Below are 27,171 nucleotides of genomic sequence, written 5' to 3'. Positions count from 1 at the left end.
CTTTTTGGAAATTTGTTCACAAACTTTCATTTTACATAAGTTAGTTTCTATTAACTTTTGTTCTTTTACTGGGTTGAGTTCGTTAACTACCACTTAAGTGAAATTGATTTATTATAATATTAATGACTAAATATCCAGTATTAAAATAAAATTGTTTACTGGTTATTGTATAAAATTTGTATGTACATGAGTTAATTAAAGAGTTATTTGTTTACGTGTAAGTGTTTCAAGAATGTTTGATATATGCGCACAAACATATAGTTTTTTTCTCACATTTAACACCAGTAACTCATGATAGATTGTGTAATGCACTACATACAAAAATGACTCGGAACACATTGTTCTTTTTAGCAATCTATTTTAAACATAACAGAGATTTTATGTTCTTTTACTCAGAAACTAAAAAATTACAGGTACCTATGATTTCGTATTTTGTTATTCAATGAAAAACATAATGTGTGGAACAAATTGCAAATTAGAAAATTAATTATTTTATAATATAACAGGCATGAAAATAGCAGTAGAAATTGATAAGTTTAGTTCAGTCATATAAATTGAATGTATGCTGGTGGGAAATAGGAAATATTGCTTAATAAAACATCAAATGTGAATATGGTATTGGAAAATAAAATGCTGTCTTAATATATTTCTAATTTCTCTAAATAGATTTTTTTATTCTCCATATCAATAAATAATCTCTTCTTAGACTTTTGTTTATGAAAATGTACGATAATAATCTCTTCTTAGATTTTTTTTTTTGTGAATATGTGTGTTGTACTTTTTACTTTTTTAATTTTGAGTCATAGAAACAATACAATATAGAAACATGACTATATATTCCAAGTATTTTAAAAATATAGATGAGAGGGTATATAATCTAAATTCAAATATTATTATTATAAAGAAAAACATTTAAAAAATAAGTTGACACTCCAAAACATTTTCACTTACAAATAAGTAGGTCAGGTCTATCGGTCGGTCAGCTTGTTAAGAAAATGGTAAGCTGGAATGAAATTTTTGACTTGTCAACCTGCTGTAATTTAGTTCGTCTAGTCTGTTAGTTTGTCGGGTCAACTCGTCACCTATCTTTTAACCCGTTTTTTTAGTTTTCTTTTTAAATTTTTTATGTTTAAAATTAAAAATAATTAAAAAAAATATTTTTTATATTATATAACCAAATTTATATAGAAAAAAAATTTTAAACAAAAATTAAAAAAAAAAAAGGAATTAAAAATTAAAAAGAAAGTGAGAACCCAAGCCACCGACTCGGTCTTAAAAATGACGGGTTGTGATATTCAACTTATTTGCTGTGGCGAACCGGCCCCACCTAACCATTTTCCGACAAACTACGGCGGACCGGATCAAATATAACGGAACTGACCGATTTGCCCCCGTAACTGCAAGTTTCCAAATCAAATTGCAATTCCAATTTGAGTGCGTGCGTGACGTGACTTGCAAAGAAAAGATGAACCGTATGAACAAGCCGAAAAACTAGGTTTAGTGCCGGTTACTGCTCTTAATAATTGGACGAGGTGAGGTAATCACCTACACCCGTATCTACGGGAACTGTCTCCCAAAATCCCTTCATTCGTCGATTCTTTCATTTTCCATCGTCCGCCCCACACACAATCAACCGCTCTCACCCTCTTGCTTACTCACCGCTTTGTCACAAGTCCACCATGCTTTCTCCGTCTCCAATATATCCCCACAAGCAAATAAAATAAAAATTCAAACTTTTTTTCACTTCTTTTCAAATTTCCTTCCTTCATTTTCCTTTTCTACACACTAATTTTCTTTTCTCCTTTTTCCGATTTCCCCAAACGACTTCCCTTTTTATGACCAACCAACCAATCAACCTTCCTTCATAGCTGTCATACTCTCTTTCCGTTTCTATTTTCTTTTTGGTTAATTTCAAAGAGTGAAGTTGGTCTCTTTCAGTTTTTCTAATTTCTTGCTAAGAAGGAACTTAATAAAGTAATAAATATTAAGTTAAAAATTGGAAAAGTGCGAAGCTTGTGATTAACGTTTGATTCGTGAAACGCTTTTGGGGTTGGATGAGTGTGCAATGCAGAAGCTGAGATTGGTGCAGTGAGAGAGAGAGAGAGAGAGAGATGGTGCTGAGGAAAGTGGGGAAGTATGAGATTGGGAGGACGATTGGGGAGGGAACTTTTGCGAAGGTGAAATTCGCTCAGAACACAGAAACTGGAGAGAGCGTGGCCATGAAGGTGCTCGACCGCAGCACCATCATCAAGCACAAGATGGTCGACCAGGTTGCACTCTCAATTAATTAACTTTCCTTATAAGCTTAACTTTCCTTTCGTTGAAAAAATGTTTCATTATTGGTTTGTTTCTATTATTGTGCAGATCAAGAGGGAGATTTCCATTATGAAGCTAGTTAGGCATCCTTATGTTGTTCGCCTCTACGAGGCATGTGATAATTCCTTTCTGTTTTTGTAATTAAGGGTCGGTTTGGGTTCTTTTGAAAGTTGTCATCCAATTTCGAATCATGATTGGATTTTGGAATATGGTGTCAATTAAGGTTTCAGCAGTATTTTCGAGCAAGTGAAAGGAAAACCTGAGTCACAGATTTATGTTTTATTTGTTATCGTTTGGAAATTGGAGTGGGAGAACAGTTGTGGAAGTATATTTTGAGAATCTTACTTACTTCGTTAATGAGAGCTTTTCTAAGAGAATAGACATGCTGACTCAATATTTTCTCTGATAAGCCATTGTTGATGTTTTTCTTGTTTTGTCGCCATTCTCAAGTACTTTGTTTTGCTGTAAAAATATGCTTTTCTTCAGGTTCTTGCTAGCCGTACTAAGATTTACATCATACTGGAGTTCATCACGGGTGGTGAATTGTTCGATAAAATTGTGAGTATCTCAAGATGAACCCTTTTATTGTAGGTTTTATTGTAGGTTTATTAGTCACCATTCAAGATATTAGCGATGTTCATGATGAATAATATAATTGTGCAGATACACCATGGTCGTCTTAGTGAAGGTGATTCTAGAAGATATTTTCAACAGCTTATTGATGGTGTAGATTATTGCCACAGTAAGGGTGTTTATCACAGAGATTTAAAGGTTTGCATTGAGTGAGATATGAAAATTTGTCTGTTATCTTCTCATGACTTCTTCTAATTTTCTTCTTTGCCTTGTGCAGCCTGAAAATCTCTTACTTGATTCTCTGGGAAATATAAAGATTTCCGATTTTGGTTTGAGTGCATTGCCTGAACAGGTGAGTTTGTTGCAAAAGTAGCTTTTTATATATGACTTTGATTCATGTAAGATACAACGATACCAAAGGGCCTCTAACTTGTTGAACATTCTCACAGGGAGTGAGTATCCTTCGAACTACTTGTGGGACTCCAAACTATGTAGCTCCTGAGGTAAAATACAAGTCTGGTTTGTCATTTAGCTAAATTTCAGTGATGCAGTTTATGTCAAATGAAAAATACTGACTATTCTAATGCTGATATCTTCAATTTTTCTTTTGACTTTGTGGACTTAGGTACTCAGTCATAAGGGTTACAACGGTGCTGTGGCAGATGTTTGGTCCTGTGGGGTTATCCTCTATGTCCTACTGGCTGGATATCTTCCCTTTGATGAGCTTGATCTAACCACCTTATATAGTAAGGCATGAATTTAAGCATGACAAATAGTTTCTCTATGATATACTGTATTGCAAATAAAACTATTTATCTTGCATATATAGAAATACATCAATTATTATTTATGAGCCATTTGACATGATAATAAGTAGTTAACAATTTGCTGTTATGGGGTCAAAATTTATCTATTTTTTGTGAAAGAGTGTCCAAAGTAGCAAATTGACTCGGAATGACAGAATTGGAAATGGAAGTTTTCATCAGTAGTCTCTTGCATCTCTCAATAGGTGCAGGCTGTTGTTCTGAAAGCTACGAGTTCTTGTGTTAGCACTCTTCTATTATGTGTAGAAAGGCTCAAGAAATATTGCATTATCTGAGGGTTGTGTTGCTAGTCTAGATTGTTTTCATCAAAGTGGAATTTGGATTGTTATTAAAGATGATAATTTTTCATTGTTATTTTTTTGTTTCTTTCTTTCAGATTGAGAGAGCAGAATTTTCGTGCCCTCCATGGTTTCCTGTGGGAGCAAAAATGTTGATAAATAGAATTTTGGACCCAAATCCTGAAACCGTAAGTATTTGCATTACACAACGGGAGTTGAAGTACAACCTTTCTAAGCCAATTTAAAATTAATGCTCTGTGGCCATAGAATCAGAAAATGAGTTGGGTCTTTTGATGATCTGTTGTAATATAAAGGTATTTAAAAAACTTAAGTGTCCCCCACAGAAGGAGCCCTTTAGGCTGGACATGCATAGCCAATTTGCTTTGTGCTGAAATTAAATTTGATTTGGAAAATGGGAGTGCAGATACCAACATCCCTAAATACTTGATTTTTTATACTGAGCCCGTTAATGGTTTTATTTCTCTATCAAGATTAATAAAATAAGATAATATAGCACATTCTTTTGATGTGGTATGACAAATATTAATGAAACTTACGGAAAATTATCCTTCACACCTGAATTACTTATAAAATGTTGATAGTTATTATTGCACCTATATTGTACCTGTGGAGCACATATGTTCGGTATTTCAGTATTTCATACTGCTAAACTTGAATTAAAGCGTTGCTTCATCCTGTAGTTCTTGATCATTGTTTTCAATACTGACTCCACATTTATGGATGAAGAATTTAACTAGCTCAAATTATATTTGAAGCTCAAGGATTTTTTCCATTATATGTATTGGACCTCATTTTTGTTCATGTGTAATGTACTAATACTAGTTTTTTTATAGATTTAAATATTACTTCTCGATCGTCATTCTTTCTGACTAATTTACTTCCCCTGATTGCATGCACATTTGCAGCGTATAACCATTGAACAGATAAGAAATGATGAATGGTTTCAAAGGAGCTATGTTCCTGTCAGTCTTCTTGAGTATGAAGATGTAAATCTTGATGATATAAATGCTGCTTTTGATGAAGCCGAGGTATGTTAAATCTGTGTGTGGGCGCGCTTGTTTATCAACTATATGTGTGTAAAAAAAATCTGCTGTTTGAGCTAATCTGTCCCCATTTTCCAGTCTACCTATTCAAATTCATCTTGTTAGAATGAATCTGAGATAGATTGGACACACTGTTTTAGGGTTTTAATTTTAAAATTAGGATTTTTGACTTTGAAGTATTTGTTATCATTATTAGGGAGGGGACTTTATTCTTTTCTGGATTATTCATTCTAAATTAGAATAGGATAATCTTATCCGAGTTTTGGTTATACTCGGTATATGGATATATTCTCATATTGCTTTTGATAAGTGTAAAGAACTTGATATTTCCTTTTATTTGGAGAATATTTAAAACATGAGACGGAGTAGCACTCTAGGATTGTTTATCAGGCGAGTAACTTTTGCCAAAAACGCATTTGTGGTTCCTATTATACGTCACTCCACAATTCCATTTGATAAACAAGCATACCAAAGAACCATAAACAATAATAATATTAGTAAAGATATTTTGAATTATCTTATTCCTGGAAAAACCATTTCATCACTGGTATAATTGAGTTGAAGGAAGTTGAACATAATGCAAATTGAGTTGTCATTTTATACAGTTGGTGTCCCTTCTCTTCAGTTAAAGAGGCCAACTTGTTATCTCCTGTGGCATTCGTCTACTAATTATCTTCCATGTTTTGCTGCTTACTGATTATTTTGTTGCTGCAGGAACAGAGGGCTGATCAACAATGTGATAACGAGGACATGGGTCCCTTAATGCTTAATGCATTTGACTTGATAATTCTGTCTCAAGGCTTAAATCTTGGAACGATCTTTGATCGTGGACAGGTATTTAATTGTTACATTGTGTGTTGCGATGTGGCTCAATCAGTAATCATATCTAAATGGTCAAATAACAGTCCCATATCCCATGTTACAAGGGTCCTTGTGATATAAAATATATGATGACACTCACTTACAATGTTCTGTCATTTAAAGGTCTAATTTTCTTAAATATTTTCCGTGATTAGCGTTAAGATATGTGATTTGTCACTCGAATATCTTCGCAGGACTCTGTCAAGTACCAAACCCGCTTTGTCACTCAAAAGCCAGCAAAGGTGGTTTTATCTAGTATGGAAGTCGTGGCACAATCAATGGGATATAAGACACATATCCGCAACTACAAGGTCTATTTGCAGTTACATGTTTAATTTACTTGCTTTCACTGCTTTTGTTACTCTGGTTTCTTTTGCATCATAATTTTCTCCATTCACATACAACTTTCAAATGTTTATCATCTGATGTCATTTTTTACATAAGACAAAGTTGGTCATCATCTGAAGTGATATTTGTATAAATTTTCAGATGAGGGTAGAGGGTGTTTCAGCAAACAAAACATCCTATTTCTCGGTCATCATGGAAGTAAGTTTCTATCCCTCTCCCAGAATTTCGACTGCTCCATGACATTATGGCTAAAACAATAATTCTTATTTATCTGGTCCAAGATTTTTGAAGTGGCTCCCACATTTTACATGGTGGACATTCAGAAAGCAGCTGGAGATACTGGTGAATACCTCAAGGTATGTTTTTGAAAACCTAAGTTTTACCCATCTCGATTGCTTTTACTTTTGATTTATGACGAAAGATGCACTCCATATTGTTGCAGTTTTATAAGAACTTTTGTAGCAATCTTGAGGATATAATCTGGAAACCCCCTCATGAAGCAACTAAATCAAGGATCTCCAAGACCAAAAGCAAAAGGCGATAGATTCATCACTCCTGATACGTCACTTGGTTGAAACAAAAAAGGAAAAAAAAAAAAAAAAGCAAAACAATGTGAAAGACAAAATTGAAGCCCAGCATGTCAAGGTTTTATAAATACGGTTTGCCTAGTTTTTTTTTTTTTTTTTTACACTAATACTGTTTTTTCTTTTTGACAAATTCTGCAAATACCACATCGAAAGCTTATTTCTTTCACCAAATGTACTACGAAAGTCGATTTCTCCTGTCTCGACTTTCCAATGAGGTTTTTTTTTTTTTTTTTTAACGAGATTAGTAACTCCAAAGTCTCAACATGTTATTCTTATTATCATTATTATTTTGTTATTGTCAAAAGTTAGTTAATGTGAAAATGTGTCTCAATTACGGTTTACTTGTTATGTTTTTCTTAAATTTATGATATTTGAATATTTTAAAAAAACATTATATTTTAATAAAATTTAAATATATAAACTAATTTATCGTATTTATATTTAAAAAATATGATGATGTTGAAAATTCCATTTGTCGCAAACACTGTTTCAAAAATATAGGTCAGACCAAAAGGAGGAGTTGAGATTACAAATAATTCTGGTCCTTGTCATTATCCTAATTCTGAAGGAACAAAACATGCCTCCAGAAATTGTTCAAACAAGAGAAAAAATATATATTAATTGTAGAGAGAACAAAAGAAAAGAAAATATTAGTCTTGGTTTGAACCATTTTTTGTTTTTCTTATTTGTATTTTATCTTCGTGTATCCCAACCAACCGTAATGATTTACCTCGTTAATAATGCAGTGTTAGAAAAAATGGATCTAAATTTGTTTAGACAATAGTGAGAACTTAATTATTTTTTGTTATTAAAAAAACCATTGTATTGTATTATAATAAGTCATTGTCATGTTAAAATTAAATATTTATCCTTTCTCATGAATACCAATTACGCTCAATATATAATAAATGTTGACACGAAATTTCATGATTTTGTCAGCTTAAATTTGACATTTAATTATATAAATTTTCAAGTTAAAAAATAATTTGATACTCATAACGTTTTAGTTTGCATCGAAAATTAAGAAAAAAAACTCAAATTAATAAATTAGGAATTGTGTTTGAATAAGATGTATAAAAGACGGGGTGCTGATATTTTAACATTTGTAAAAAAAAACATCCATAACTTAAAATAATGATATTTTAGTTATATTATTTTATTTCTAATATAAAATTCGAATACGCATTATTATATTACTAGCGTAACACAGGCGCTATCGCGCCTGTGTGTATATATTTTTTAAATATACGTGATATTATATTAGTAGGTGATAATATGATAATGTTATTAAGTTAATATATATATATATATATATTAGAATTATATTTATTAAAAATAAAGTGAAATATATCAGAACAGATAAAAGAATAACCATTAATAAATAAAGAAGAAGTAGAGACATCTGATTTTATAAAATTTTTGTAAAAGTAACGGTCAATTTTAAAAAATTTAAAAAATTGTTATATTTAAAGGGTAAAATCGGTATTTTAAAAAGTGGACACAAAAAGGGGAATCCCCTTTATATATTGTTATAGATTAAAGTGATGTTATTTTTACGACGTGAACCTTTTAGTTTCCAAAAAAACTCAACAAGTGAGTACAAAAAGTTATTCAAAATACAAGTGTTTCAGAAACATGGATATCTATTTTGTTCCTAGTTATAAAATATGATTTTTAAATATTATTATTATTATTATTATTTAATTACTCTTTGTGTGTGTGAACTATTTTTATCAAATTTAATTAGAGTATTTGAGTTCCTAAAACAATACATATTATGATTTTTCTCTTTCTCTTTATATACTAATTGCTTAATAAGGATGACTTCCAAACTTTTAACACTAAAAAGAAATGTTTCATTAATAATTAATTTTAATAATCAAATGTTTTGTTAATCATTTATTATTAATTTATAAAATAATAAAAAAGTTATTGATTATTAAAATAATTATTATTGTGAATAAAAATTTATAATTGGTCATTAAATTGATCATTAATTAATTAGAGTATAATTTAAAAACTAATTTTTATAGTAACAAAAACTTTGGTAACTAAATGTTCAGTGACAGTTTCTTTTAACAAGTAAGACCTGGTGGTTAAATTTTAAAAATCAATTATAATTTTATTCATAATATTAATTAATTTAATAACTAATAAATTTTTATTTTGTAAATCGCTCATTAATACTTTTTGTGACTAAAATTAGTCTTATGTAGTTTAAAAATACTACAATATTGAAAATTTTAATATTAGGAATATGATCAATTAAATTTTAATAAATAAAATTAATTAAAATTATTTTCTTAAAACAGTTGATATTTTCATTAAATGCAAGAAACACTTATTTGCTACACAAAAGTAATCTTTTAATATTATTCATAAAGAAATTAATGAATAATTGATTTTAGATTAATTAACATTTAAAAAAAAATGAACAAACCAAAAGTTCAGTCACCAATGAAAGAAAATATAAAAATTATAAATTTAAGTCCAATTGAGTCAATTTAAAGAAAGAAATAGTGCATGAAATAAAGAAGAAGAGGGAAAGGATTAATACTGAATAGAAAGTAAAGACAAAGTCTCAGGGGTACGAGAAAGATAAATCCTTAACCCGCCATTACTTGTTTGCACCATTAACCAATGATGTGGATATAAATCCTCATTAGAAACTCCAATAGCAAAGTCTGTTCGAGCAAAAACCAAATCTGTTGGTGGTTCAAATGCAGCGGCAGTAATACGAGTAAGGATCTTCCCGTTTTAAACTTTGTTCCGATCAATTTTTTCACCAGTGAGCGACACAGAGGGCGGCGCGTGCTTTTATCAGTATGGCCACCGTCGAGATAGAACGCGAGCGGGCGGAGAGTCCGAAAGACGCAAAAGGCGACGATGACGTTTCGCCGATAGAGGAGGTTCGGATGGTGGTGTCGAACGAAGACAATCCGAACGAGCCGGTCTGGACGTTCCGCATGTGGTTCCTGGGGATCATGGCGGTGATATTGCTCTCGTTCTTGAACACATTTTTCGGCTACCGTAGCCAGCCGCTCACGGTGACGATGATCTCGGTTCAGGTGGCGACGCTTCCAATCGGGCGGTTCATGGCGAAGGTTCTCCCGAGAAGGGAAGTTCAGATAAGAGGGAGGGAATTTTCACTGAACCCTGGCCCCTTCAACACAAAGGAGCACGTGCTGATATCGATATTCGCGAATGCCGGTGCCGCTTTTGGAAGCGGTTCGGCTTACGCTGTTGGCATTGTGGATATAATACGCGCGTTTTATGGCAGGAAGATTACCTTCTTGGCGAGTTGGCTCCTGGTGTTGACCACACAGGTAATGTTAAACGTGTGAGAGCTGAGTGAGTTAGAGTAGTTTGAAGATTGAAACGAATTGCGTTATTGGTTGAACAGTGAAGAATTAGCTATGGTGATGAACGCAGGTGTTAGGGTATGGATGGGCGGGGATAATGAAGAAGTACGTGGTGGAGCCCGCAGAGATGTGGTGGCCCGGTACTCTGGTCCAAGTCTCTCTCTTCAGGTAAACTAATCGTCTTCTTCCCCATAATTTTCACTTTTTTTTTTCATCCATTTACCTTCACAATTTTATTTTACCAATTCTATTATTTTAATATTACAATTTCCGCTTCTTTATCAGTTAAATGTTATGAATACTTTTAGTAACAGTAAGAATTAATATTTAATTTTTTTTACTATATTCATTATTGGCTTTATTTAAGTGAAATAAATCAACGGCAAACTATTCGCGTAGTTTTAATTACATTGATTATATATAGCTTATTATTTTCAATTATATTTTTAGTATCGTGCCTCATATAGCTTACATTTGATGTTAAATAGAAGAATCTTTCTTCCGTTGGGCATAACATTAAGAGCAAATTCTTATTACTGGACTATATTAAAATCTTGTCTGCTATTCTTTAACTTATTACGCATCTTTACCGTCTTTACCAAATACCGAAGTCTATACCCTATTTAATTAATATTTCAAAAAAAAAAATATAGAATATTGAAGAAAATACGCCAAGTTTCACATCATCTTTTATACATATAAAGATGGTCACACAATTTAAATTTAACGAAACGTGTTCATATGATTTTAAACATGATTCCCATATTTGATGACCAACTAATTTTTTTTTTCCTTTCTATTTCTACGTAAAGCGTGTAGATTATGCTTTTATATTTATTTTTTAAGTAACGTGTGGTTTTGGTATCTCAATTATCTTGTTACTCTATAATTAAATATAGTTAAGTCATTTCATTGTTTTTATTTGCATAAACCATCAAATTCCTGTTTTATTTAAGATAAGTTTGACACAGTTTGATTTAAAGGATTCGAATATAAAAGAATTTGATGAATGGTGGGTGAGGTTGAATTACAGAAAAATAGAGTGATTGGGATTCAATTAATGGAAAAATGTGATTATTTTGAGAATATTTTTATGGTATACTTTAATGTTTTCTAAAATTTAGAAACTTTTTTTTTTGAATTTTTTAGTAGAAGAATAAAAAAAATCATTTGAATTCCCTTAAAAATAAATTTTTAATTTTTTTTTTTCCATTTTAGTCTTTTTCCTTTTTTTAATTAGATATCATTTAGCTTATTTACCCAATTATTATCATTCTTCTATTTCGAATGAACAATTTTACATTTCTAAATAGTTTTTTAGTGACATATATTTGAAAAGAAAAGAAAATTAGAGTTTTATTGAAAAATTTGATTTTAATGTTTCTTAAAAATATATAATTTTATTTTAACAATTAAAATCAGGAGACCAAATTTTATATTAAAAATATTTATGAGGTATTCTTATTTGTCTTAAATTTGTAGGTACTGCATAATTTTTTTTTAAAAAATCTACTTAATTTATTTATTTATTTATTTTTTGTTGATAAACCTGAAATACATTCTTATAGTCAAAAATACTTAAGTAACCTTCAACTAGATTTTTTTTCTTTAATAGTACTCCAACTTAAGAAACTTACAAACAGTCGTTGCAAATGCGCTATAAATTATTGGAACATATATATTAACAATAGTACAATTATTACATTATCAAAAGTTGTTATATAGAACCAAAGGTACATGCATATGTAATTATTATATTATTGAAATAACATTTCTCTTTTGAAAAATGTATTTTGAGACCAAAATGTGATATACTTTTATATGCATTTATGTAAAATAAAAACAAGCATATAAAATGTCAAAACATAATTTTCCTTAGTTATTTTAGTTTTAACGATGAAACTCTTCCCCTCTTGAATGTGAACATTTGGCAGAGCTCTGCATGAAAAAGAACGGAAGCGCATGTCAAAAGAGAAGTTTTTTATCATCGCACTTACTTGCAGCTTCGCGTGGTACGTGGTCCCTGGATACCTATTTCCGACGCTGTCAATTATTTCGTGGGTGTGCTGGATATTTCCACGTTCAGTTACTGCTCATCAGGTTGGTTCCGGCAAGAATGGACTTGGTGTGGGTTCTTTCTCTCTTGACTGGACCACCATTGCTTCATTCCTTGGCAATCCCCTTGTCACTCCTTTCTTTGCTATAGCAAACGTCTTAGCGGGTTACATTTTATTGATCTACCTCATCATACCCATTTCATACTGGGGACTTAATCTTTACAGTGCCAAGAACTTTCCTATATACTCTTCTAGTCTATTCACTGCTCACGGTGACGACTATAATGTTACGGCTATTGTCAATCAAAAGTTTGAGATAGACATGCAAGCATACGAGAAACAAGGTCTGGTCAACTTGAGTGTGTTCTTTGCTATCAGTTATGGCCTTGGTTTTGCTGCCATTGCCGCATCCCTCACTCATGTGGCCATATTCAACGGAAGGTAGGTAATTATTACTCTGAAAGCACTACTCATTTTTATTTGTGTATTTTCAGAACTAAATTAATGTTGTCGGGTTAAACAGGGAGATATACGAACAATTCCGATCTTCACGATCTGGAAAGGAAGACATCCACACAAGACTGATGAAGAAATACAAGCCGATACCTAATTGGTGGTTTCATGTGACGCTTTTAGTTTCCTTTGTACTGGCACTTATACTGTGTACTGTCATGAAAGATCAGGTACAAATGCCATGGTGGGGTCTCATCTTTGCAGCTGGTCTTGCACTTACTTTTACTCTCCCCATTAGCATCATTACAGCCACCACAAATCAGGTATATATTCAAGAAATTGCTACTATTATTAACCTTCATATATATTGTTTTTATTATATTCTTTACCCTTTAATTTTCAGAGTCCAGGATTGAATATCATTACTGAGTACATCATGGGTGTGATTTTACCGGGAGAACCAATAGCAAACGTTTGTTTTAAGACATATGGTTACATAAGTATGTCACAGGCCGTTTCCTTTCTATCTGATTTCAAACTAGGACATTATATGAAGATTCCGCCTCGGTCAATGTTCATCGTTCAGGTATGATATGTTGAGTTACGCGTATTGGTTTGTAGTGAGAAAAATAAAGCGTGTCTTGAGAGATTATACACTTTGTATTCATAGGTTATAGGGACTCTGATATCAGGAAGCGTGGATGTTGGTGTGGCCTGGTGGCTGCTAGGTTCAATAAAGAATATATGCAAACAAGATTTACTTCCCGAAAACAGTCCATGGACGTGCCCGGGTGATCATGTTTTCTTTGATGCGTCTGTGATCTGGGGTCTGGTTGGTCCAAAGAGGATTTTCGGTACTCTAGGGAAATACCAAAACCTGAATTGGTTCTTCTTAATAGGAGCAGTGGGACCAGTTGTTATATGGGCAGTGCAGAAAGTGTTTCCGAAACAACATTGGATATCCTTAATTCATCTTCCTGTACTTCTTGGAGCAACTGCAAACATGCCACCAGCTAGCACAGTGAACTTCAATTCGTGGATTGTTGTTGGCACAATCTTTAACTATTTTGTGTTCAAATATAGGAAGAATTGGTGGCAGCGGTATAATTATGTGCTAGCTGCAGCTTTGGACGCGGGATTGGCTTTCATGACTGTTCTTATATACTTTGCAGTTACGATGGAGGGTAAAGGCATTCAGTGGTGGGGAACTGATGAGCACTGTCCCCTTGCTCAATGTCCAACGGCAAAAGGTGTAATTGCTGAAGGCTGTCCTGTCTTTTGATTTCTAATTACATGTTATAGTTGTTGGTTAAGATGATGATGAGGGAGCAAATGTATATTCATGGATTAATATTTCTCTATAAATACAACTTTAATTACATTCTTAATTAGTAAATATAATTAAGTATTCTTAAAATATCACATCATAATATGCACGAAGAATTCCATTGAATATGATAAGTAACATACATAGACAAATATTAAATCAAATAACATATATTCTGTCGATTAACTTATTTTTGAATTTTTTTATTGTCTACCTTTACCTGTAAATAGAATACATTCTGATATGAAGTATACACTCAATTTTTCTCGCACACGCATCTCTCAGCCCACATTTAACAACAGAGAAACTTCAGAAAAGATTTTCCAAATTATTGTTAAACTCACGTTTTTTAATATTAATTTATAATTCCAATTTAATAAATCAAATTAAGAATTAATTAAATTTTGATTTGATTTGTATTTATATTTGATTTAATTACCTTTGTTTGACTCAATTAAATAATTAATTTAGTTAATTCTATAGAAAATTATGATAAAATAAATATTCGATTAATTATGCGGAGAATTATGATAAAGTAAATATCGTTTGAATCCCAAAAATTTGTGAATTGTGCTCTCCTTCTTAATTCTTTTATTTTTATAATTTTTTTCATTTTCAATTCATTTCAATTTTAAAAAAAGAAACTCAAATTAATTTAATTTGTATAGAAAAAACATTGTTAGTATAGGTTACACCAACAATCCACGAAGCTCATCTCTATAACATAAATTGAGCCAAATAACATTTAAATGAATCAATATATTACATGATCTTAATTGGCTCAATTAGTTCATGGGTTGAAGAGAGACTGTGTAAGTGCAAATCATATACTAAATTCAGGCTATAAATTACGATATCAGTCATACACAGTAAGATGTTAATTATCGCAGTTCAAGATCAATCAGAGGTAGCTAATAATTTTGTACCACATTCTTATATATATAATTAAAATATTTTCTGAAATCAAAGGAAAAAACTTTTGTTGGTGAAAACATTCACTATCAATCGATGTTGCAAACTGTTTTATATAATTGAAAAATTATGTTTATTAGTTGTGAGTTTTGTTTAACTCTAATTGATTTTGCTATTGTTGAGTATGATGCCGTGTATGAATGATCTTTTGAACACTTTTGTAAAAGGGTTAAAGTATCCAAACATTCTATTTTATATTTAATTGTTTTTTGTTGATATAAAAAAGAAAAGAAAAGATTATGCTGGAACAGAGGAATACAGAGGGTAGTCAACCAGCATCAAAGTTAGGAATTGTTTACCTAACTGCAAACTTAAATGTATAAAACAGATTATCCAAGTGTAAAGTACTATTATATTAGTTTTTGAAATAAAAATAAATAAATAAATAAAGTTTTAAGATATAAATAAGTGTTTAAATTCGATTGCTGTTATTTTAATATTTGAACAAAGTAATATTAAAATATGTTATATCTTTTCTATTTTATAACTTCAGTAAATATCGCCAACACTAGTTAAATTCACAAGAACAGCTTGAAGATATGAACTTCCTGTAACCAACAATCTCTATTATAGTGTTGAATACAAACTGATAACAACACATGTGCAGTGCAGATGAGTTATTGATATCTGTTCTATTTGCTGCATCAGACATGATAAATGATTGTACATATATATGTATATGTATATTAGCTCTGACCTTAACTTTTAGAACCTTAATTATCATTGCTTGAGCAATTTATGTGAGGAAGGTGCTGCATATCTAGCAGAAAATCCACGCTGCAACGATTCTTCGTCGTCCTCCAACAATCCATCGTCAAAGTTCTGAGCATAGCTTAAAGGGTCATACTTAAAACCACCAACTGGTTTATAAGAGCTTGTTTTCTTCGTCCATGGAAGCTTCATTTTAAGACACCCCCAGCATGAAAGCCACCCCCCATTTGATTTGCTTCTGGAACACGAACTTTTCTCCATCACTTCCAGGTTGCTTCATTCATTCAACCAAACTTCAAGCTTCCGGTGTTTCTGACTTGTGGGGTGCTATTATCTTGTTCTGGAATTTTATTTGGTAAGGATTTTAAGTGTGTGGTAGAGAATAATGATAATAATTTAAGAAAAAAAATATCTTTTTGTGTTTGTAATAGATAGTCGAAGAATCTAGTTTTGTCCTTTTTATATTGACTGTGTGCTGATATGAAGAGAATATGAGAATGGCAGTGGTGCATTTAGATTTTTATTCTCCTAGTAAAATCGAGAGTGGAGGACCATTTCCTCATTTATCTGAAAGTAGAAAAGAACAATATAATTCATGGAACCTATGACTTTCTTTTTGTCTAATCAAAACGTTCAGTAGCCCTAGGTCGGTAATTTAGTGGAGAATCATAATTCCCATCACAGTGTGTTTTTAAGTTTTCTTTCTACCTAATCATCATAAAGATAAAGTGAAAAGAATTAGTCACACCACTGTTTAAATGGAACTTAGCACAATGCTTATCAATATATGAGCTTAATGGGTCGACTTATAAGGATTAGAAAGTGTCTTTCATCTTTAACTTTTATGTATAACTTTTTACTTATTTCGGTTGAACGTCTTGTTCGGTTAAAAATAAGATAATTTCATGATATAATATATATGTCAAGGAAAGCCCACCCAAGATCTGATTCTTGGTTCTTTAGATGAGAGTCTTTTTACTGACAAAAAGTGGAAGAAGACGATAACTTCTTGATTCATGACATTCACTTTTAACTTTTTTGGTTAGATGTGATGTGTTTGGTAAAATTATGTAGGATTTGAATGATGAATGTTCAAGTTTCTTTTCAGTATATTAGTTGTTTCATAGGTAATCAAATCATCTCTCCCCTCAGATGAAAAGTAAAATGTTGGATGGTGTAAAACAATGGAAGAATCAAATCTCACCATGTTTTTCCTTTTCCTTAACTCTATATACCCAACCAAACAAAACATTATATAGAGAAAGAAAAAATGCATCTAACAAGGATTTTTCTTACAAATAATAACATTTCTTGTCATAATTAATTATTTTTCTTGTTGATGTGTTATTTTTAATTTAGTAAACGTTTTTAAATATTGACATCAAATTTGAAAAAGAAAACAATAATTATTATTTATGATACACAAATATCATACGTGTATCAGATACGACACGAATTTGATATGTTTATTTCAAAAATTATAGAATACGGTCGTAATATATGCATGTTAAAAAATATACAATAATTCTTAAAAATGTGATAAATATATAATTGTTATTGTATAAATCTAAATTAAAATGATATGTATTAAAGTTATTAACATAAAAAATTATAAATTTTTATCTTCATAAAAGTACTACTGCTTTATATATTAGATAATTTATTACTAAATATCGAAAAAATATCCTAGAATTATCAACAAGAAGACGTGATCCAAATTAAAGTTTCAGTGCATCATAAATTACTATTGATAGATTCTATCTCTACACAATCTATTTTTACAAATGTATAACCATTCAAGCAGGTAGGGTTGATATAAAATCAAAGATACTTCAAAACTCAATTCATACTTGTTCAGAAATCAAATAATTCCAACACGAGTTAAAAATTAAATTGGTTAAGTAGATGAGATAAACTTTGTTATGTTTTGAATCATGTATAATGTAGTAAAAAAAACTTGAATCATGTATAGTTTCACTTTAATTGGTCATGAATAAACTCCACACACTCGTATATATTTTATATTATTAAATTCAAATAATTATTTTTTAATTAATTTCCAATTTTACAAAAATAAATAAATGAACAAACAAAAACATGTAAAATAATTAGGATCTTATACCGCATCATGTTAAACTTCAAATTAAATAATGTTTTATCGAGTCTAGTGGATTTGTTCAATTCATTTCTAGTCCTGCAAACAAGTTAACAGGACTTAAAAAAAAAAAGAAAATACTAACATGCGTCTATCAGTTTGTTTAATGTTTATTGAAAACTTACTCACAGATTCTAGGGTCTGAAATTTATATAATTTTATAAAATTTACTAGGTTTCCGTAGATGATAATAAATGTTATGATAGAATTTTGTTTAATTGAAATTAAAGAAAGGATAAGAACTTTTTTCAATAGTAATTAATTAACTATTATTCACATTTGTAATTTTTATCCTAATTAATTTAATTGCTATTAGAAAAATTATTTCACCGATAGTTAATTCAATTAATATTACAAAAGGGTAATGCAGTTTTTTTTCTTCTATATATTCTATAAGCTTGATTGAATAAACTTTATCTTTTTCGGACAGAAATGGATTGTAAAACACCATTGAGGTTGTTGTGGAACATTGAGGAAGGAATTTTTGTTCTGATTTTCTTGAATTTGAATTTTCTTTAATGTTTTTTTTTTTTTTTATGTTGTTTTCTAATGTGCTTACTAATACTATTAATAGACACTAATTTTGATATTTTAAAGCAGATAAATTTTTTTTAATATATAGTGTATTTTTAATTTTGTTTACTCAACAGATAATAATACCTACCAAAAAATCCAACACAGACAGAATTTGGACTCGATGTTCTTGCCAAGGAAGGAAAAGTCAGCTGAAGAGTTTGAGTATTACAGAGCCACCTGTGTGGAGTTTGATTGTTCTGCACCACGCGGTATTCTTCTTTTGTCTTTGTTAGACATTAGTCTGTGTTTTATTCTTCTTTTGTTTTGTTTGCTCTTTTCTGCAAAAAAGATATGTTTCTGATATGCATCATTGTCAAAGAAAATGCATTGGAAAGAATATTAAAACATTATCAATAAAGGGCATGGCAATATCAGTGGTCTATTTTATAAGAATTGAAAAACAAAATTAAGGATAGAGATTGAATATTCTTTCTCCTTCCAACTGCAGGTAATCTTCATCCATGGCATATCCTTTCCAATCACTTGATATACAGTGACTGGCTGTGGCTTTATGTGTAAAATAGCATTTTTTTTTTGTCGAAAATAATTGCAAAAATATCACCAAATTATAACTGGAGTTTCCCAAGAAAACAAAAAACCATAACGGGGTTGTCATGTTTGATTTTGCCACAGTGAAAAGCAACAGCTGGCACAATAATGTGCAAATTAATGGTGAGAGTGGCAACCTTGCTCCCACCCATTTCGTAAGTGTAATATTATAAGTGGTACATGACACATGAAAGATCAAAAAAAGAATCTGCTCCAATCCAAGGAAATACACTGAATGCAACTGTACTAATAATATCTGCAGGTAAAGAGAAACATGTTATACACACACCATTGGTGCATGGTTTAGACTGGCTTGGAGTGACTTCAGAGAAAGAGCCAGCTTCAAGGAGTTCACACTCTTCAGAAGCCTCCTTCAAAAGGTACGGTGAAAACTTTGATGGGTACTTGATATATTTTGTATCTGCGTGTGTGAGCAATATAAGTCCCTCAAAGGGAGGGCAGGTAACAAAGGAACAGTAAATAAATCATGGACAATGTCAGAAAGGATTAAGAACGGGGAGAAAGAAGCACACCTGAAATTGTTTGAATTGTCTTTACTTTTGAGGGACCATCGATAATCGATGAATCAATCAACCAATACCATGAGAAAGTCACACCAGCATGTAGGAAAAGCCTCTAGTGGCCTTGTGTTAATCAAAGAGCTACAATAATTGTAAAAATACCATGCAAATAGCCTCCCTGTCACTGGTATTTCTCTCGTATCATTCAGTACAGCAAGAAGAAAAATAACCAAGTCTGTCTACATTTTCTATTAATTCTGGTCCATTTTCATTTCATGAAATATTAAGGCACCAATTATGTTGGCTTGTATCAATTTGGTAATATTAATACACTGATGAAACTCAGACCCATTGATAAAGCACATTTCTTCATTTTGCAATCGACTATACTCGTACCCATATGCTGAAAAAGAAATTGCTCTAAGAAAAATAAGACGTACAAATTGATCTTTAAATCAATCATATCACAATCTGCAGCCAAGGAATTACCATTCTAGTTAAATATCTTGCATGATGAGATTAAAAAACTGTCACCATGGATGCTGTAGCAGGATGGGGAAACAATATTAGCCTATATTAACTACCAAGCAGTATATAAATAATATAAATTAGAATTAAATATGTCTGGACTGAATTACAATGACCTGCTAACAAAATTGACACGCATTTCGCCAGCCCCTCTCCCTCCTCAAAATGAAAATCCAAAATCCAGAACAAGTAACTTACATGAGGGGTTTGACAAAATCTATGTGCACAAAAATGTTACTTAGCCATCTAAGTTTACAAGGTAAAAATGCATTTTATTCTACATCTTGACTGCTACCTGTTCAGCAGAACTTTTCTTCACAAATCCTCTGGAGGACAACACATTCAACAACTCCAAAGCTTCCTCAGCTAATCCTTCATCAGCAATGCCTTCTATAAGAATGGTATATGTGACTTCGGTAGGTCTGCATCCTTGCTCTACCATATAAGCCAGAAAATCAATAGCACGACTAGTTTGCTGAGCCTTACAAAGTCCGAACATAATAGAATTGTAAGTGATAGCATTGGGCTTAATATTTAATCCTTCCATGTCACGGAAAATTTTGATAGCCTTATCAACCTTTCCTTCACGGCCAAGTCCACGAAGCAGTGAAGAGTACGTAATTATATCAGGTTTAAGACCCTTTCTGCGCATCTCTTCTAAGAGTTCCACAGCAGACTCTGTTTTTCCCACCTTTGCAAGACCATCAATAACTGTATTATAAGTAACTAAGACAGGAGAGCATCCCTTGCTACTCAGTTGATTCAGTATTTCAATTGCAGCATCCACCTTCCCGTCCTTGCATAGTGCTGTAAGCAAAGTGTTATAGGTCACTATATCCGGGTAACAACCCCTTGACACCATTAATTCCAAATACTCAATTGCTCTATCCATCTTTTTCTCTTGACAAAACCCATGAAGCAATGGATTGTAACTCAAGGAATTTGGCACACAACCATGCTTTGGCATTTTCTCCAAGACATCAATAGCTCTTCCCAGTAACCGTTTCCGGCACAAGAAGTTAATCAAGATATTGAAAGTAACAACACTAGGGGCACAACCCTTCCTCAGCATGTCAGCTAACAGCCTCTCAGCATCCATCCATCTCCCAGTGCTACACATGCTACGCAGAATAATGTTATGAGTTATCACATTCGGTGGACAACCATATGAAGGCATGTTATTCAAAAACTTTATAGCCTCATCCAACCGACCCTCCTTGCAAATACCGTTGATAAGAACATTGTATGTGACCACATCAGGCTTGCATCCTTTCTTCCTCATCTCATCCAACAGCTTCATCGCCTGACCAACGCCACTTTCATTACAAGTCGCTTCAATCAAAATCGTGTAAGTAATCACATCAGGATAACACTCCCTCTGCAGCTGCCTGTCGAGAACCTCCATTGCCTCCTTCAATTTCCCACTGCTACACAAACTACGCAAAATGGTGTTATATGTAACAACATCCGGAGCAACACTCATTCTTTCCAAAACCTGCAGGGCTTTATCTATATCTCCTGATTTGCAATAACCACCAATCAAAACATTGTAAGTTATGACATCAGGAACAGCACCCGAATTCTCCAAAATCTCCATCACTCTCGTTGCTTTCTTAGTCCGTCCACCCTTGCAAAACCCGCGAATTAAGCTGGTGCAAGCAATGACATCAGGGATATCCCCCTGGTAAATCATGCGCTCCAGAAACTTAAGCCCTTCCTCCAATTCCCCGTTTCTAACCAACTTCCGCAGATGAATGTTGCTCGCAAACTCCTCAAAGTTCCGGGAACCGTTCACCCCGCTGGCCGAAGATTCCATAGCTATGCCATTCAAGTCCCCGTTTGAGGTGCTCACAATTTGTTGCAGTCTACCGTTCAAACCAGAGGTTTCGGATTTTGAAGCAGCGAAAACGCGACTGTCTGAACGCTTTCTAGACCTAGTGACTTTCAATTTTGTAAAGTGACTACCAGTATCAGCAGATAGAATAAATGGTCGCGAAACGGTGTTATCCGAAACCCTAGCTCTTATCACATGGAAGCGGTGAAATGAACAAAACTGTTCCGGTACCACTAAATCCATTGTTTTCTCTACACTTGCAAAAGCGTTGCCACTGAAACTGTAGTGATAGGTAAAAAATGAGAATTGGTTTTTGTTTACCTCTTAAGTTGAGAGGTTCCACGGCAATGGTGAGAAGGCACGGTGGCTGATATGTTAGGGGGGGTTTGCAGGGACGAGAAAACGAGGGTACTTATCCTCTATTTGTTGTTCTCGTTCTTACAAAACGCAGATTTATGCTTTTGTCGTCACAGTAAATGGGCTGGATTGGGCTTTCATTTTTTACGACCTCTTCATCGCATGCCCATCAGATTACTATTTGCATCCTTTTTCTGCACTTTGCATATTTTATATCTTTTGAAAAATTAAATAACTATTAATTTAAAGAATGTCAATAAATATTGAGGTTAAAAGAAAATAAGAATTTGGTAGAACCAAAACTAAGAAAAAAAATGCAATAATTATAGTTAGTAATAAAAAAATGTAAAACAGAAAAGTAAGAAAAAAAAATCAAGTAACAATTTCTTTCTACGTGGTGTTCTTTCTCTGCAGTGGCGACGAGACGTGTAAGCTTATTATTTATTTGTGTGGTGCTGTATTTAGTAATGACGAATGCATAAAGCAAAAGGCTCATTTAAATTGTAAAGACCAACAAGCCCATACGGCCCAATAAGATGAAAAGGGTAGGTTGTTGATGGTTCCCTTGTCTTAATGGCGCGTAAGGTAAATGGTAGCTACTTTCTCAGTCATCTATTTTAATGGCCGATGGTTCCGAAAAGTCTCCTCAAATAAGAGTGGTTCAACAAGAGCAATTCTCCATTTTGTTTATTTTGCCCAAATTTTCCTTAATTATAACCTAACCCTCCTCTTCCTTACGCCCTATTCCGAATCTCTACTTTTGTAATCTCTCTCCCTCATATATATTTTTAATTTAATTTGGTTTCTATTTTTGTTTTCTTATTTCTTATACTTATTAAATGTCTTTCCTTTTTTAATTCTTTCGTTAAGATCTGGTCCTAGAACGAGGTTGCTTGTTTCTACGACATGGCAACGGTGTCCGATCAGGCCACTAGTATATGCACTCACTGGTAAAGACTTCCCTCCCAATTTATGAATATGGTTTACGATGAAATGATCAATTATTTGATATTTGTTAAAATGAGGAACTAGGTTCAGTGATTTACTCCCCTGACAGTTCTAAGCTTGAAATTGTGGATAATTGGCCTTATTTGTTTCGTGGGTATTACTCGTATCGCATTTGACTCAGAACTGCTTCAGGGCGATGAAAGCCAAGATGATGTGATTTTTTATTTTCTTTTTGCCATTTAGGGTGATGCTTTGTTCATATCGAATTCCTAAATCACGTGTTTATGATTTATCCTCCGGAGCTTTGATCATTATTCTTTCTCGGTATGTTTTTCTTTGTTTTTTTAGTGATCGGGCTATCCCTTCTGCAAATATTGATTTGCATTATGCTCATTGCTCTCGGAACCTTGAAAGATGCAAAATCTGTTGCGATATGGTTCCGAAAACACTTGCCGAGGAGCATTATTTGAACACGCATGCCCCGGTATGGAAACTTTTGTCTTCTTTTGCTTGATAAACATATAAGTTGAGAAGTTCTGTATTTGAAGATAAAGAAAATCAGAGAATAAATACAAAATGTTTTGAGTTTATTAAGGGTCTAAATTGATGTCTCATGACAATTGGTTGACAATTTTAGTTACTAGTGGAAAATGATCCCCCCGGTTCATGTATCATTCAATCAAACTCATCAAGTTATGACTTTAGATCTTATGAGTTGGATTTTGTAGATCTTTTCGATTAATAGTGGTAATTGGTCTAACTAGGATATATTAGACGCCAGCTTCTTCAACCGAGTCACTGAGAGAACTGCGTAACTTAATCTTGAGATTGTCCTATGAGTCACTCAACGCCTTCACTAGCTGTAACCATATCTCTGCAGATATTTGGGACTAATTGAATCTGCGAGCTCCAAAAACTGAAACTCAATAAACATTGTCAACCTTCTTGCTCTTGTTACCCCCTATCTATCTCTAAAAGTTACCTTATGATGGGTCCTTATGTTAGAATTTTATCATTTGCATCTTGTTTTCCATATATGTAGTTCATTTATATATTCCGTCAGCTTTGTTTTTGAAACCTCGTTACAAAAGAATGTTCAAATCAATAACTATAACAAAAAAGTATTTAAAATTTAATTAAATAGCTACTTTATGATTTCTGGTTTTCAAATGTTCATATTAATAAAAGTATAAATTTTTGGGTCATCTCATGAGTTTGTCAACAGTTATGCTGTAGCTTTGAGAAAATAGTTTCCATTTTCTTTTTCCCCTCAATTTTCTCCCATGCTTTCCAACTGAAAATGACAACATTGAACTGAACATTTACTAAATATAAATTTGAAAACAACCTAATAAAAATACAAGTCAATTTAAACTTCAACAAAAATGATTACTCAACTGTCTCTGTAATTTTTAAGTTACAAATAGTAATTTTTGGATCCTGAATTGTGAAAAATGAGAACGGCAGAGTTATAATCCCATAGATGCATTAAAATTAGAAAACAAAATAATAGATGGATTGGATATACATCAATTTTTATGGATGGGTTGGAGTTGGTTTGGTTGATATCTTTCTTAGCATGGCTTCTGATAATTGTTGCTTTAGTTCTTATATGTGGGACCTATCAATGGAGTGTTGGTTCTATATTAATAGTGCTTTCATAAAAAAATAGAAAAAGATAATGGTTCTTAGGAGGGAATATATATTGGTTGGTGAGGGTTTACTTTCTTAAAGGATTTTTCGGTACTTTGATAATAGATATTACTTAATTAAGCAGCTCTTTCAACTTTCACATACTCAGTTGGCTTTAATTTTTTAGCAATCAAGAATGGAACGGGGATGCAGTAACAGGTGCAATTTTTTTTTTGAACTAGTCCTAGTTTTACTATGTCCAGTATGTGATATGAAGGTCCGGTCATATCATAGAGTGTAGAAACTTGGAGTGTCAACTCCATACGACAAAGGAAGCTGGCTGGCTACATGCCCATCAGTTCCTTGCTGTTGCTCCTTCCTTCCCCTTCTCCCAAAGGCTGCTTAGCACATTATAACACTGTTCATGAAATCAGATTTAAAATTCACTTTTGCAATGGTTATTCATGAGAAAATCGTAAATTTGTGCAGGTTGCCTGTTCGCTGTGCAGTGAAACTATGGAACGTGATATTTTAGATATCCATAGAGATGAAAATTGTCCTAGAAGGATGGTCACCTGTGAGTTCTGTGAATTTCCTTTGCCAGCCATTGATCTGGCTGAGCATCAGGTACTGTTTGTAAAGGACTTTTTGTATTTGAGAAGTCTACATCAATCAATAAACTCAGGTACTAATTTCAGTTTGATTTTTAAACATTCAGGAAGTATGCGGGAATCGAACAGAACTTTGTCACCTTTGTAACAAGTATGTTAGACTGCGTGAAAGATACAACCATGAAGATAGTTGCAATAGAATTCAAGAAAATTCTTCAGGGCCTTCAAGGTAGGAAATGGTATCATTTGATTGTAGTAGGCATTTCAATTAGATTATTTTGTATTGAAACAGCTTGAATCAATAGCTCCTTCAGAGTTTTGGGAGGAAAAAAAAAGTGTTATTTTCCACAAAAATACATTTGCCAAAGATTATTTCTTGATGCAGCTTATAGATGTCACGAGAGTTTGGGATGGATTTTTTTCTTAGAATTTTTTCTCAACCTGTGCAAGTCTTAAATACATTTTTGTGCTCTCTTTCTAAGATGCATGGTTCCTGTTAGCTGTAGACGGTGTAATTACCCTATTAGTAGCATGAATATTTATGGTTGCTTCATAAATTTTTATAATTTTTTTAGTGCTGAATTGTACATTCTGCAGGAGAGTGGCAAAGAATCGCCATTAAAAAATTTATAACAATGATTAGAATGTAGATGGTATGAGAATCGCAGGCATGTCATATATTAAGTGTAGATGGTAAAATAACAATTCACTTACTGTTAACCACAGGCAAGTTCCATGAAATTTTGAATAATGAATTATCATCTGAGAGATATCTCCTGTTTTTCTAAAGTTATTTGATTGTTTAAGGTATTCTTCGGCTTGGTTTGTTTTTATTCCCCTTAGAAGAAATTCCTTCCAATTGGCTTGCTTCATAAAACTATTTTAAGATATGTCATAAAGTGGTCCTTTTTTCAAGTTACATATGACATCAAGTTAGAATTATTCTGATGTTCACATTAAATCTTAAGAGGACTGATTCATTTTATCTTGGAAGACCAAACTGATGTCAAGAGTATCTTCATAGCACTAAAACGATTGTTTAATTAATTTACATGTATATATTTTTATTTCTAAAAATGTCTTAACTTATTAGAATAGGTGTGTCTTAACTTATTTTTCGTGATTGAATATTTACTTTTAATTTTCTTGTGAAGGTACGTGAGGCCAGTTGAAAGAGACGATGGTCCTCGAAGAAGGCCGCAGAATGATTTCCCAAGAAAGCGTGTTTTTTTCACAATAGCCATCACCGGTATTGCTGTTATACTCGGGTCTATTTTTTTCCAGAGAAAGACAGATCTCAGCAATGTGCAATAACAGCGGAGAGAATACATGTTACTGTAAATTTGCTTGATCTGTATAATTTATTTGCATACAACAGAAGGTCGAATGAGATAACTATGGGATATCCTTCACCTGCGGATAAAACAGATTGGCATTGTCATTGAATTATTATTGTGTTATTCTATTTCATAGTGAAAACTGCCAAGTAGCAAGAGATAAATGAGTCATTCATTACCAATATTGCCATTTCTTTGTTATTCGTCTGTTATCTAGGAACTGAAATATGGTTTTTTGATAAAATTTGGGGATATTTTGTTGGGATTTGTGATTCTGCGTTAGCACTTAAATTACTATAATAAATTTTAGGTAATATTAAGCAAGTTTTTGATAAATAATAACGTATGCAGATGAAGGTGAGTATTTAGCAGTTTTTGAAATGCATTTTT

The 27,171-nt window shown here is 32.5% G+C and overlaps 4 protein-coding genes across 4 annotated transcripts; 3 read left to right on the top strand and 1 right to left on the bottom strand.

The window, feature by feature from the left end:
- Positions 1 to 1,562: 1,562 nt before the first annotated feature.
- LOC114163062 (CBL-interacting serine/threonine-protein kinase 8-like) lies at positions 1,563 to 6,875 on the top strand. The gene is made up of 14 exons (XM_028047124.1): positions 1,563 to 2,270; positions 2,365 to 2,427; positions 2,803 to 2,874; positions 2,980 to 3,087; positions 3,167 to 3,241; positions 3,339 to 3,392; positions 3,515 to 3,640; positions 4,090 to 4,179; positions 4,918 to 5,040; positions 5,770 to 5,889; positions 6,111 to 6,227; positions 6,406 to 6,462; positions 6,546 to 6,620; positions 6,707 to 6,875. The coding sequence occupies exons 1-14, from the start codon at positions 2,112 to 2,114 to the stop codon at positions 6,806 to 6,808; spliced, it is 1,341 nt and encodes a 446-aa protein (XP_027902925.1). The 5' UTR covers positions 1,563 to 2,111; the 3' UTR covers positions 6,809 to 6,875.
- Positions 6,876 to 9,431: 2,556 nt separating this feature from the next.
- LOC114164446 (oligopeptide transporter 2-like) lies at positions 9,432 to 14,098 on the top strand. Its single transcript, XM_028049121.1, has 6 exons — positions 9,432 to 10,177; positions 10,284 to 10,381; positions 12,148 to 12,711; positions 12,794 to 13,046; positions 13,127 to 13,309; positions 13,394 to 14,098. Exons 1-6 carry the CDS (start codon positions 9,677 to 9,679, stop codon positions 14,003 to 14,005), a joined length of 2,211 nt encoding a protein of 736 aa, XP_027904922.1. The 5' UTR covers positions 9,432 to 9,676; the 3' UTR covers positions 14,006 to 14,098.
- Positions 14,099 to 20,100: 6,002 nt separating this feature from the next.
- Positions 20,101 to 22,337, bottom strand: LOC114164371 (pentatricopeptide repeat-containing protein At1g09900). Its single transcript, XM_028049020.1, has one exon. The coding sequence runs from the start codon at positions 22,137 to 22,139 to the stop codon at positions 20,340 to 20,342; it is 1,800 nt and encodes a 599-aa protein (XP_027904821.1). The 5' UTR covers positions 22,140 to 22,337; the 3' UTR covers positions 20,101 to 20,339.
- A 499-nt stretch (positions 22,338 to 22,836) lies between these two features.
- Positions 22,837 to 26,965, top strand: LOC114196268 (XIAP-associated factor 1-like). Its single transcript, XM_028086858.1, has 6 exons — positions 22,837 to 23,015; positions 23,124 to 23,203; positions 23,550 to 23,685; positions 25,323 to 25,460; positions 25,552 to 25,673; positions 26,599 to 26,965. Exons 2-6 carry the CDS (start codon positions 23,160 to 23,162, stop codon positions 26,756 to 26,758), a joined length of 600 nt encoding a protein of 199 aa, XP_027942659.1. The 5' UTR covers positions 22,837 to 23,015; positions 23,124 to 23,159; the 3' UTR covers positions 26,759 to 26,965.
- The last annotated feature ends 206 nt before the right edge of the window (positions 26,966 to 27,171 follow it).

This window comes from Vigna unguiculata, chromosome 9, assembly GCF_004118075.2.
Source record: "Vigna unguiculata cultivar IT97K-499-35 chromosome 9, ASM411807v1, whole genome shotgun sequence".
NCBI classification, from domain to species: Eukaryota; Viridiplantae; Streptophyta; class Magnoliopsida; order Fabales; family Fabaceae; genus Vigna; species Vigna unguiculata.
Note: the sequence above shows the minus strand (reverse complement) of the source record. Positions and strands in the feature narration are given on the sequence as shown.

Bases quoted from the DNA above. Each gene is read 5' to 3' on its own strand.
- LOC114163062 (XM_028047124.1), top strand. From the start codon at position 2,112: ATGGTGCTGAGGAAAGTGGGGAAGTATGAGATTGGGAGGACGATTGGG. The intron at 3,242-3,338 runs GTGAGTTTGTTG...ACATTCTCACAG, and splicing joins TGAGTGCATTGCCTGAACAG to GGAGTGAGTATCCTTCGAAC. The intron at 5,890-6,110 runs GTATTTAATTGT...ATATCTTCGCAG, and splicing joins CGATCTTTGATCGTGGACAG to GACTCTGTCAAGTACCAAAC.
- LOC114196268 (XM_028086858.1), top strand. From the start codon at position 23,160: ATGGCAACGGTGTCCGATCAGGCCACTAGTATATGCACTCACTG. The intron at 25,461-25,551 runs GTACTGTTTGTA...TTAAACATTCAG, and splicing joins TTGATCTGGCTGAGCATCAG to GAAGTATGCGGGAATCGAAC. The intron at 25,674-26,598 runs GTAGGAAATGGT...TTTCTTGTGAAG, and splicing joins AATTCTTCAGGGCCTTCAAG to GTACGTGAGGCCAGTTGAAA.
- LOC114164446 (XM_028049121.1), top strand. From the start codon at position 9,677: ATGGCCACCGTCGAGATAGAACGCGAGCGGGCGGAGAGTCCGAAAGAC. The intron at 10,382-12,147 runs GTAAACTAATCG...AACATTTGGCAG, and splicing joins GTCCAAGTCTCTCTCTTCAG to AGCTCTGCATGAAAAAGAAC. The intron at 13,047-13,126 runs GTATATATTCAA...TTTAATTTTCAG, and splicing joins TTACAGCCACCACAAATCAG to AGTCCAGGATTGAATATCAT.
- LOC114164371 (XM_028049020.1), bottom strand. From the start codon at position 22,139: ATGGATTTAGTGGTACCGGAACAGTTTTGTTCATTTCACCGCTTCCAT.